General features: G+C 42.6%; 3 protein-coding genes across 3 annotated transcripts; 2 read left to right on the forward strand and 1 right to left on the reverse strand.

The window, feature by feature from the left end:
* Positions 1-45: 45 nt before the first annotated feature.
* On the forward strand, positions 46-3160 carry BDZ99DRAFT_495381 (uncharacterized protein; the record flags this gene model as incomplete). The annotated part of the gene is made up of 2 exons (XM_033723370.1): positions 46-815; positions 873-3160. 2 exons carry the CDS (start codon positions 46-48, stop codon positions 2794-2796), a joined length of 2694 nt encoding a protein of 897 aa, XP_033580713.1. The 3' UTR covers positions 2797-3160.
* A 1164-nt stretch (positions 3161-4324) lies between these two features.
* BDZ99DRAFT_380384 (uncharacterized protein) lies at positions 4325-5657 on the reverse strand (the record flags this gene model as incomplete). The annotated part of the gene is made up of 3 exons (XM_033715186.1): positions 4325-5070; positions 5121-5526; positions 5586-5657. Coding segments are annotated over 3 exons (1224 nt in total), but the record flags the coding sequence as incomplete, so codon positions are not given.
* A 498-nt stretch (positions 5658-6155) lies between these two features.
* BDZ99DRAFT_495383 (uncharacterized protein) lies at positions 6156-7293 on the forward strand (the record flags this gene model as incomplete). Its single annotated transcript, XM_033723371.1, has 2 exons — positions 6156-6590; positions 6657-7293. The coding sequence occupies 2 exons, from the start codon at positions 6156-6158 to the stop codon at positions 6897-6899; spliced, it is 678 nt and encodes a 225-aa protein (XP_033580715.1). The 3' UTR covers positions 6900-7293.
* Between the last annotated feature and the right edge of the window lie 5064 nt (positions 7294-12357).

The following is a 12357-nucleotide window of genomic DNA, read 5'->3' on the forward strand; positions in this document are numbered from 1 at the left end:
TACTGCAGAGCTCACTAACTCACTGCCTCTCTGCAAGATCTCAATATGACGCCCCTTCTGCTCGCCTCCACCTTGGAGGACATCACCAAGACCAAGCTGCGCAAGCTCAAGCAGAGCCAAGTGCAGTTCGCAGCTCACCGCAAGAACATCGTTGATGACGTCAACAAAGAATCTACTCAAGCTGACAAGCTGCGAAAGCTTATCGACGGACTAGGCAAGAAGCTTGGAATTCACAAGGAACGTCGCTTGATCAACGTCCAAGCATACCTCCAACAGTCCTCGTTTGACTCATCCGTCTCTGAATCCGAGCTCAAGGCCTTGCGGACTCAGGTCGAAGGCATTCTGGATACTGAAGGCTCTAAGTATGAGTTCGCTGGTCTCTTTGGTCAGCTCGTGTCAGACTGGAATGATTACCACAACCTCCCAGCTGCTGGAGCCGCCTATTCCCCGACAATCAAGCAAGAAGACAGTCTGTTGATCATCTCAAACGATGAGTCTTTCGTGGATGGTGCTGTGGTGGAAGAGATGAGCCGGCAGAGAAAGGAATGGGAGGCGTTAGCTTTTTCTTATGGCAACGTATCCAGCAGTGACGTGAAAGGCTATCTCAAGGAGCTTTTCGAGGATCCGGAATTTCCCACAGCGCGTGGAAAGGCACTCAAGATTCTTCAGAAGCAACTTCAGAACTTCAAGATCAAGGAGACCCTAGACAAGCAGTCGCTCCGATGGTGCATTGACAGCCTTCTCAAGAACGACCTCTTCTCAGGCGAGAAGCGGCAGTCACTAGTTGAGTTGAAGAAGCGGTCAGACGTGCTAGAGTAAGGCTTTCTATTTCTATCAATAGCTCCGCTGAACATGCTAATTTTATTAAATAGCGAGTTGGCTGATTCACTCAACATGGATTTGGAGTCGATCACCACCTGGAACTGGAAATCCTCGCCAGTCTTTATCGATCTACGCAAGAATCTGAATGGCAAGTTTCGGGCTTACATGGACGAGGATACCCATGAAGCAATCCTGCTGCAGTTCGTTGGTCTTAGCTGGGCCACGTACTTGAAGAAATGCTTGAATGAGTTCAAGGCCAGCGCATGGACTCAGCCCCCTCGGAAGCATGAGGGTGAGCCTGATGATCCTAAAGCCTTTCGTCATGTTTGGCTTACTAGGAACACCACGGAGAATCTCCGAAGCACTCGACTTAGGGAGTACCAGGCGAGTTACTTCATGACACAGCTGCCGAAATCAATGAAGGAAGGCGCTCGAGAGTACAAGGACGAGCCAGACGAGGCTGTACAGACCAGCAATAGAGCTACTCGCAACCAGGCCGCCATTGGCGGAGTGCTCGGCGCGGGACAAGATGATGATACAAACACCTCCTTTGCTGTCAAGCAGTCGCTTCTCCGTACCGCCACGACGGAGATGCTCATCTCTACGCAGATGCAGCGGCCGTTTACGATCTTGCAGTCCGATTTCAAGTCATTCGGACCGTCCCTTCCTCATACGACAATTTTCACAGTGCTTGAGTACCTCGGAGTCTCCCCCGACTGGCTCAACTTCTTCAAGGTGTTTCTTAGCTGTCCCCTTGCATTGACTGCCGCACCACTGTCAGGGGAGCCTCGCGTGCGCCAGCGTGGCGTACCAGACAGTCACCAGCTCAGCGATATGATGGGCGAGGCGATTCTATTCTGCCTCGACTATGCAGTGAACAAGCAGACGCAGGGTGCCAATCTCTACCGACTTCACGACGATCTATGGGTCTGGGGAGAAGAAGGTGTCTGCTTGGCTGCCTGGAAAGAGATCCAAAAATTCTCCAAGTTCATGGGCATGGAATTGAACATGGACAAGACCGGCTCTGAAGTTGTAGCTCTTGGACCCTCGAACACCCCGTCGCCATTGTCTATAACCGATTCTATCCTTCCCAAAGGACGTGTTCGCTTCGGACTCCTTTACCTCGATCCAGCGAACGGCCAGTGGGTCATTGATGAGGGAAAGGTCAATGGCTACATCGAGGAAGTCAGGAAGCATCTCGGTGCTTGTCGGAGTATCCTTGCCTGGATCCAGGCATGGAACAGCTTCAGCCGGTTCCTGGGTAGCAACTTCGCGCATCCAGCGCACTGCTTCGGGCTCGACCATGTCAACATGATGCTCAAGGCTTACCGTCGTATCATCGACGGAATCCTTTCTGATCGCCCGAGCGCGAAGGGCAACATCGTGGAGTACCTGCGGGAGCGAGTCAAGGAGGATTACAACATCGAGGACGTTCCAGCAGGCTTCATCTACCTCCCCGTCGAACTTGGCTGCCTCGAGGTCCACAATCCATTCGTCGACCTCCTGCTCGTTCGTCGCAACTGCCTGAAGAATCCTGGAGACAAGATCAAAGCTGCGGAGGAGCAAGAGAAGAAAGATTACGAGGACGACAAGAAGCTGTTCATGGAGGCCCGCCAACGCTACAACAAGTCCGTCAAGCCATTCATCCCCTTCAGCGAGTATATCAAGAACCGTGAGGAGACAAGCAAGGCCCTCTACCAGGCCTATCAATTCCTGAAGACGGCACCGGAGCAAGGCGATGTCCCCGGCTCCGTCAAGACCAAGACTGCGCTGAAGGAGCTTCCGCTTGAGGGTTGGAGCAAGGGATTCGGCAACGATTGGACGAAGCTGTCGCCGTACTGGAAGTGGATGGCGCAGCAGCATTGCGATGAGATGCTGGATAGGTTCGGTGGACTGCCTGTGAGCGATCGGAAGGTGCTTGTAGTCGGCTTGCTGAAGACTCTGCGGAGTGAAAAGGTTAGATGGCAGATCTGAGGCGGGCGTTGCAGGTGCTCGGGTTACAGGTACTGGGGATTACAGGTACTTGAGACGAGATGGTGAGTCTCTGGCGACTGATGCTTAGATACTGCCACTAGTGAGCACAAGTGAGAGGGCTTCTTAGCCTTCTTACAAAATTCACACAATAGTCTTATTTGCAGTGTTTCAATCTTTGCATGTGCCATGCCGCGAGGTGTCTTCAAGCTAAGCATACGTTGACAGTACACTATTCTGCCAGCGTATGAGGTACTTCGAAGTGGTTTCAGGTTCCTTGAAACGATCGATTTCCGGTTTCCGAGACCTCCTCGAGGCACCTCAGACGCCGTCAAACGGGTGTACGCACGAAGCAGACTCCTTGAATTGATGTGGCTGAACTTTGCTATCCTCATTTGCAGTGGGGCGACCTTTACTTGAAGTCCATGACAACTTTCGGCTTGAACTGCGTGGAAGTGGCTTCTCGTATCTGCGGTGCTGAGAGTTTGACATCCGTGATCTTATCTCATTGCTACCTCTAGGGGCGTCTTGAAAGGCTATGTACAATGCCTAGTCATAGAAATCCGTACACTCGTTTGCCGCTGCTTGAAGAGTTTCATAATATTTTCCACATTCCGAATAAGAAGTTCGGCATTTTGGACAACTAATAAACTCCTGAGGCTACCCCAGACAGCGTCAATAGGATGTACGCAGATTGGAAGTGTATCCGCTCCTATTAGTACGTTGAAGCACCATAGACAGTGACAGGCAGGTGTACGAATTTCTATGGCGAGGCATTGTACTGTACGTTGCCAAAAGAGGTGTACGGATTGAGTTGGTGAGATTTTGCTATCCCGAAAGACAGTGTTTGCGAGCTGCACATTCCTCACAGCTTCCAATTCAAAGGGTTGTGGAAATGGCATACCTTACTTACGCTGCTCAGAGCTTTACACCCATGAAATCTTCCTGTCAGTAAGCCCTGGGGTGTCTTCAAGTTATACATACAATGTCAAAATGCGCGTTAGACCATAACCGATCTCAAGTATAAAAAAATGTAACACGTAGTCCGCAGTGCTACGAAAATTACATCCGTCACAGCTTCTAACTCAAAGAGGGTGGAAAACGATATATCTCATCTGCGGCCTCTCATAACTGGAGTGGAGATTTCAATGCTACTTCCCGATCACGACCTCTTTCCTCCTACAACTGCGCAAACTTAACATGATGCATCGTAATCTTATCAGACCCCTCCCTGAAAATCGGAATCGGCTTCTTAAACGCCTCTGTCTTGCGGAACTCGAACTCCATGTGCGCGTTAATGCTCTCCCACCCAATCGTGCCCACGAACAGCTCCCTGTTTCCTCCACGGCTTTGTTCGACCTATCTCTAGCTATGCTAAGGACTGTTCTGAGATTCTTTCCTTCCTCTTAACATGGTTGCCCGATGCATAGCGATCGTGGGTATATTTCTTTGTCGAGTAGAGCCTGGCAGCGCCTGTTGAATAGAGCCCGACAGAGCCTGGCAAGTTCTGGCGAGTTGAGACAACTAGGTCCTAGTGTTTTGCTAAATCCCTCATTTGCGTTGCTGCTGAGCCGTAGCTGATAAGTAGAATTTTGAGCCGAGCAATCCATTTTCGAAAGGAATATTTCTGGAACATGGCGAGGAATGTCGAAAGCCATGAGAATCCGTGAGCCATTATGGCGGCATGCGTATACGCAGTTCCGACGGCTTCAATATCGACAATGATGTGTAGTTGGGGAAGGTTGGCGATAACGCGGGCTAGAAGGTCGAACCACTGTTCTGGGGTCTCTGCCGCTCTGAACTGCGCACAGTTGAAAGCAAGATGGTGCTCAGTATGCAAAGAGACGTTTAGCGGGATCGCTTGGCACACGAGGCCTTTCACAATATCAACCACTGGGGCAGCACTTGGCCCGGTTGGAGACAATCCCTTGATGGCCCATATGACAGGGATTTGCTGGCCCCGTAACACATTGATGACATTTATCATAAAGTTTTGCACTCGAAGGCGATGTGTGTAGTCACTCTTCACCATTATGAGTGCTGGAGAAGAAGACGATTCCCAAGTCGAGAATTTGGGACTGAGCCAGAATGCTGGACCGGATTCAGCATTCCTGGGGCGCTCTCTATGTCTTCTGCCGATGGAAAGACGGTATCCGAGTGCTTTGATCGGGTCTAACTTATTCGCTCCCGAGAGAAAGTCCATGATTTGGTTCAGTTGGAGGTCGGTCAGTCGTACGTTCGTATCCAAGTTTGCGCTAGTTTGAATGCACTGATAGGCTGGAGCAGAACGTCAGATGACAAGAAGACTTTCAAAAGAGGGGATATACAAATGAGCAATCCTCGCATTTCTAGAAGGAGGGTTTCTGAGTCTCTCAATCTCTTTCCTAGGTCTCGAATCTCCAAGTGCATATCACGCTGCTCAGCTTGAGCCCCTGCAGTAGCCAAGCTTTCAACCTCTTTAGTACACTCTACAATATCCGCAATGAGATCGTTGTAACGAATTTCTGCGGGTCTTGCGAACGCTTCCCATGCATGGCGGGGTTCACTTTGCTGATACCACTCTTCCGCCCTTATGAAATATCGAATGACATGGCTGTATAAAAGAAAGACGGCCTGCTGCATCTGAGCTGTTGGATAGAGGATGTTTGCAAGTTCGATACGCGGCAGGGCATCTGCGATCTGAGTTAAGCCTTTGGAGAGGGTTTTCACCAACTTTCCATGGTTCTCAACCAGCTACCATGATGCCTAGTCAGCATGCATCTTTCTAAGTCGTTTTAACCCGGATCACATACAATAAAGAGCAGCTTCATTGCCCCCCAAGCCAGACTGACGCACTCGGGGTGATGCTGTACCGAAACATCCAAGATCTGGCCATACTGACAGACTCGAGAGGTGAACTTCCACAACCATTTACGGACTTTGCCGTCCTGATGTTGATGTTCATATTTCAGACGTGCATTCCCTATGGAGAGCTCCGGGTCTTTGAGAGAACTGGCTTGCTGAAGCCTGTTGTGTTTTTTTGTGCCGCAAGAATTGGCGTTGAAAATTACAACTGCGTCTTTAAAAGCTTTCTCTGCCGGTGCGATGAGATGTCCGCCGTTTGAGCTTAGATACCCCTGGCTTTGGGATTACATCCTTGAAGCACAACAGTAACAGAGCACTAGCGGGGCATCTCTCTATGTGAATGCAAAGAGTGGGTATCACAGCCTCGTCAAATGATTCCCTCCTCGCTGCCTGGCTGCAGACCCCTGATGTGGTGGGAGGCTGTGCCATCCACCGCCGCGGTTCAGCCTCACACAGAGGTTGCCGCCCATATAAGGGGGCTGCCGCTCGGACTGTCCATCTCATCCGAACTGAACGAAATGCCTCGAATTTTGACGGTAGTGTCTGATGAAAGCGAGTCACTGGAGAGATTCGTAGGTAGGGAACGCGAAGCAGTGCAGTTGAAGAGCCGGAGGCCAAGGACTCAGGTTGCCACTACTAGCGTGTCAGTGGCGTTACATCCTTCCATATCCGTAACAAGGGGGAACAGGGGAGTAGGGGCCCCCCCCCCCCCCCCTTTCATAGGCTATATATACGGGCCTTATGCCTCTTCAAATCAACACAGAACTGCTTCTTCACAACCTGAGACAAGGGCTGATACGACCGGGGAGCTGGAAGCAGATCGGGGTGTGCACGCCCTCGACGCACTCAGTGGCCATGCCGCTATTTTCAGAGACGAGACAGCCGGAAGCAACTTGGACCGAGAACATTTGAATATGATTGATAATCGAGCATCTCGCCATTACCATACCACGGTAAGTTAGTTTGAAGAGCCTCAACTTTTACTGCCTACTGACGTCGACTAACAAACCTCCTTGTAGTTACCGCGAAGAGAGGGAGATACGGTGCCAACCAGTTCTTCTTTCCAGTACGACCGCGCGCATGAGCATATCATCGAGACTCGGACTGGCGATGTGACACCACCACCGCCTAGACCTAAACGAACGTATCGAATGTCCCGACATAGGCGGGTCAAGAAAGGGTCGTTAAGGACGGGGGTGTCTGAGTCCCCTTTCGACCAGCCAAACTCGACAAATTACTCGAGAATATCAGAACCGCTTTAGCGGGAATCTCGACGATCACGCGCAAGCCGAATCGATTAGCTCAGATGAGCTTAGTAACGAGAGTGAAGCATCTTTAACGTAGTCGGCAAGCTAGTGGGCCATGCAAGCTAGTGGGCCACCCAATTTTTGGTGCGATTTAGACCTTTTAGCACCCCAGCAATCTCAACAACTACGAGATATAAAGTATAGCTTTAAGATTGCATATACTATCTAGCTCATTTTAATAGCTAAGAGAATGTTTGGAGCAGTATAGCAGCGTAATCCTATTATATTGTAGGTATTACTTGATTTTAGGGGCCAAAACTAGGCAATATTTTACTGCGGCTAAACAGGGCTATTAAGAGATCTAAAAAATTAACAGATGATATTAAAATAACCACGGATATCATTATCCTAAGTCATAACCTGGAATATTCTGTGATTGTTAAGATTGCTAGGGTGCTAAAAGGTCTAAATCGCACCAATAATTGGGTGGCCCACTAGCTTGCATGGCCCACTAGCTTGCCGACTACGTTAGCTACTGAATTGCGAGAAGTATGGGGAGGCAAAGCTACCCAACGACTACCTAGCCAACCGAGTGCTAGAATTAGGCGAAGACATGGATCTGTCGATCCCGAATCGTTATTAGTAGTGCATAAACCACGGAAATCTGCCGCGATAAAGGAGATGCTAGAGGAGCTGGAAGCGCTTAAAATGGAAAATGAACGCCTAAGAGAAGGAAAGGGCCTGCCTTCTTTACCTAAGACACAGCCTGCAGTTCTTGTATATATATATCGCATATTTTATTAAGTTAACGAAGCTATATATCTTAACGAGCCGCACTAGGAACCCGGCGAAGGAAGCCCTATATTACGTGCGAATAACCCAGTTCGAAATACTTAGTATTACCTGGACCAGCATTCCGAAATAGCTTTTGCCATCTATAAGAAATATAGGTATTTTCCACCGGCTGACTTTACTAAGATTAAGATAAACAATAGTGTTTACTAAGCCCCTGTACCCTCTTACAAATTCCTTTCTTATATAGCTCCAGCAATGCTAGACGCGATAGAAGATTTTATCGAGCGAGCACCTAACTTTAGAGATTACTTCCCCTATTTTGAACCTAGTGGGCAGATCCTGGCGCCTTATTTCTTTATATACTACAGCTTGCCCTTTCTTACTAATATCTTAACAAAGCTTAATTCTATAAATTAGAATCTTATAAGCCAACTCTAAAAGATAATAGAGAGCAGCTATAGGTATAAATATAAGTTAGCTAAGCGTTAAGCCAAGAAAGGCTTAGTAGCTTAACATCCTCTTAAATACTTAATTCGCCCAGGAGATGTATTAATCGGTTCTACGGCGGGTATTCCACAGGTATATATAGCCTTAATCTGGCTTAAGTAGCCGGGAAAAGAAATTAAAGAAGAGGATTGCGACAACTACAACTATATATATAAAAGGTTTCTAAAAAGGGTCCCTTATATAAAAGCCGCCGGTAACCGAAAGGAAATATAGTATAAATAGAACGTCTAAGCGTAGTATTAGCAGTTCGATAGTATATTTAAATAACGCCAGATACTCCCGGAAATAGTTGTAAGTGTCGGCTACGAAAAAGCTGTTCTAATTAGGTTGCTTAATATTGTTCCTCTTAAATACGCAGAGCCCGAGATAAGAACCTTGCTTAAAAAGTAAGGAAGAATATTCTAGTCTTTTTAGTTTAAGAGATTTATATTTTATCTATAATTAGAGGATAAAGAACTAAATAATATAAGATTTATACTTAGTAAGCCTATACTAGTATATATAGATCTCTACTAATAGAACTATAGATTAATAACAGATTTATAATTAATATTAAAATATATAAGCGTTTTTATTCTAAATTAAGTATTATAAAATTAATGCTTTATAATAATATTAGAGTTATAAATAGTTTAAGTAACGTGCTACTAAAAGGTAACTCGCTACTACTATTTACGCCAACTATAGTTAGCTATAATTTTTTGAAAAAGATATAGGGTATATTGTTTCTTCTTAGCTATATTTCTAACTTATAGCTTATTAAAATATAGTCGACCTGTTTATTAATTATATTACTAATATTATCTGCAATAAACAGGCCTTTAAGGATTTTATTATAGATAGTAGAACTAAAAAGCTTATCTAAGCTTTAGTTATAAAACAGCTTATCTCTAAAAAATCGACCGACTTTATTACTAGAAAAGGCAACAGCTTAATTATGCTCCTCTATAGAGCGCCGGGAATAGGCAAAACATTTATAGCAGAGGGTGTAAGGTGCATTCCTAGGTGGCGAGAACCCCCCTGTGCCGAGAAAAATATATTATTTAGGTATTTTAAGTCTTTCCTTATAAGCCTATAAAGTTATAGCTAATATATTAATATTCTTTAAGCATTTATCCTTAGGAAACCAGTCTGCAATTAGAAAAATACAACAATTTTAGTTATATTATCGATTGTTCCGTTCACGGCATCTAGAACTATATTAGCGTTGCACCTCTACTCCACTACAACTATTTATATAGTTTTAGATTTCGGAGGCTTAGGACAATAATTTTATTAAGAAAGAAAATTATCTCCGAGCTTTAAAGACCCTTTATACTAAAAGTATATATAATAAAGTTTTTCCGTGCAAAAGATTACTTAGTATTTTAGCGTAGTTAACGTAGTCGGCAAGCTAGTAGGCTATATAAGCTAGTAGGCCACCTAATTTTTAGTGCGATTTAGACCTTTTAGCACCCTAGTAATCTTAACAACTATAAAATATAAAGTATAGCTTTAAGATTGTATATACTATCTAGCTTATTTTAATAGCTAAGAGAATATTTAAAGCAGTATAGCAGCGTAATCCTATTATATTATAGGTATTACTTAATTTTAGGGGCTAAAACTAGGCAATATTTTACTGCGGCTAAACAGGGCTATTAAAAGATCTAAAAAATTAACAGATAATATTAAAATAACCACGGATATTATTATCCTAAGTTATAACCTGGAATATTCTGTAATTATTAAGATTGCTAGGGTGCTAAAAGGTCTAAATCGCACTAATAATTAGGTGGCCTACTAGCTTACATAGCCTACTAGCTTGCCGACTATGTTAGCTACTAAATTGCGAGAAGTATAGGAAGGCAAAGCTACCTAACAACTACCTAGCTAACTAAGTACTAGAATTAGGCGAAGATATAGATCTGTCGATCCCGAATCGTTATTAGTAGTATATAAACCACGGAAATCTGCCGCGATAAAAAAGATGCTAGAGGAGCTGGAAGCGCTTAAAATGGAAAATAAACGCCTAAGAAAAGGAAAAAGCCTGCCTTCTTTACCTAAAATATAGCCTGCAGTTCTTATATATATATATTGCATATTTTATTAAGTTAACAAAGCTATATATCTTAATAAGCCGCACTAGGAACCCGGCAAAGGAAGCCCTATATTATATGCGAATAACCTAGTTTAAAATACTTAGTATTACCTAGACTAGCATCCTAAAATAGCTTTTGCTATCTATAAGAAATATAGGTATTTTCCACTAGCTAACCTTACTAAGATTAAGATAAATAATAGTGTTTACTAAGCCCCTATACTTTTTTATAAATTCCTTTTTTATATAGCTTTAGTAATACTAAACGCGATAGAAGATTTTATTAAGTAAGCACCTAACTTTAGAAATTACTTCCTCTATTTTAAACCTAGTAGGCAGATCCCGGCGCCTTATCTCTTTATATACTATAGCTCGCCCTTTTTTACTAATATCTTAATAAAGCTTAATTCTATAAGTTAGAATTTTATAAGCTAACTCTAAAAAATAATAGAGAGCAGCTATAGGTATAAATATAAGTTAGCTAAGCGTTAAGCTAAGAAAGGCTTAGTAGCTTAATATCCTTTTAAATACTTAATTCGCCTAGGAGATATATTAATCGGTTCTACAGCGGGTATTCTATAGGTATATATAGCCTTAATCTGGCTTAAGTAGCCGGGAAAAGAAATTGAAGAAGAGGATTGCGATAACTATAACTATACGCATAAAAGGTTTCTAAAAAGGGTTCCTTATATAAAAGCCGCCGGTAACCGAAAGGAAATATAGTATAAATAGAATATCTAAGCGTAGTATTAGCAGTTTAATAGTATATTTAAATAACGCCAGATACTCCCGGAAATAGTTGTAAGTATTAGCTATAAAAAAGCTATTCTAATTAGGTTGCTTAATATTGTTCCTTTTAAATACGCAGAGCCCGAGATAAGAACCTTACTTAAAAAGTAAGGAAGAATATTCTAGTCTTTTCGGTTTAAGAGATTTATATCTTATCTATAATTAGAGGATAAAAAACTAAATAATATAAAATTTATACTTAGTAAGCCTATACTAGTATATATAGATCTCTACTAATAGAACTATAGATTAATAATAGATTTATAATTAATATTGAAATATATAAGCGTTTTTATCCTAAATTAAGTATTATAAAATTAATACTTTATAATAATATTAGAGTTATAGATAGTTTAAGTAATATACTACTAAAAGGTAACTTGCTACTACTGTTTACGCTAACTATAGTTAGCTATAATTTTCTAAAAAAGATATAGGGTATATTATTTCCTCTTAGCTATATTTCTAACTTATAGCTTATTAGAATATAGTTAACCTATCTATTAATTGTATTACTAATATTATTTGTAATAAACAGGCTTTTAAAAATCTTATTATAGATAGTAGAACTAAAGAGCTTATCTAAGCTTTAGTTATAAAACAGCTTATCTCTAAGAAATCGACCGACTTTATTACTAGAAAGGGTAATAGCTTAATTATACTTCTCTATAGAGCGCCGGGAATAGGTAAAACATTTATAGCAGAGGGTGTAAAGTATATCCCTAGGTGGCGAGAACCCCTCTATGCCGAGAAAAATATATTATTTAGGTATTTTAAGTTTTTCCTTATAAGCCTATAAAGTTATAGCTAATATATTAATATTCTTTAAGTATTTATCCTTAGGAGACCAGTCTGCAATTAGAAAAATATAACAATCTTAGTTATATTATTAATTGTTCCGTTCACGGCATCTAGAACTATATTAGCGTTGCACCCCTGCTCTACTACAACTATTTATATAGTTTTAGATTTCGGAGGCTTAGGATAATAATTTTATTAAGAAAGAAAATTATCTCCGAGCTTTAAAGACCCTCTGCACTAAAAGTATATATAATAAAGTTTCTCCGTGCAAAGGATTACTTAGTATCTTAGCGTAGTTAATATAGTCGGTAAGCTAGTAGGCTATATAAGCTAGTAGGCCACCTAATTATTAGTGCGATTTAGACCTTTTAGCACCCTAGCAATTTTAATAATTACAGAATATTCCAGGTTATAACTTAGGATAATAATATCCGTGGTTATTTTAATATTATCTGTTAATTTTTTAGATCTCTTAATAGCCCTGTTTAGCCGCAGTAAAAT

The sequence above is a fragment of the Mytilinidion resinicola genome (assembly GCF_010093595.1).
Source record: "Mytilinidion resinicola strain CBS 304.34 unplaced genomic scaffold BDZ99scaffold_4, whole genome shotgun sequence".
Taxonomy (NCBI): domain Eukaryota; kingdom Fungi; phylum Ascomycota; class Dothideomycetes; order Mytilinidiales; family Mytilinidiaceae; genus Mytilinidion; species Mytilinidion resinicola.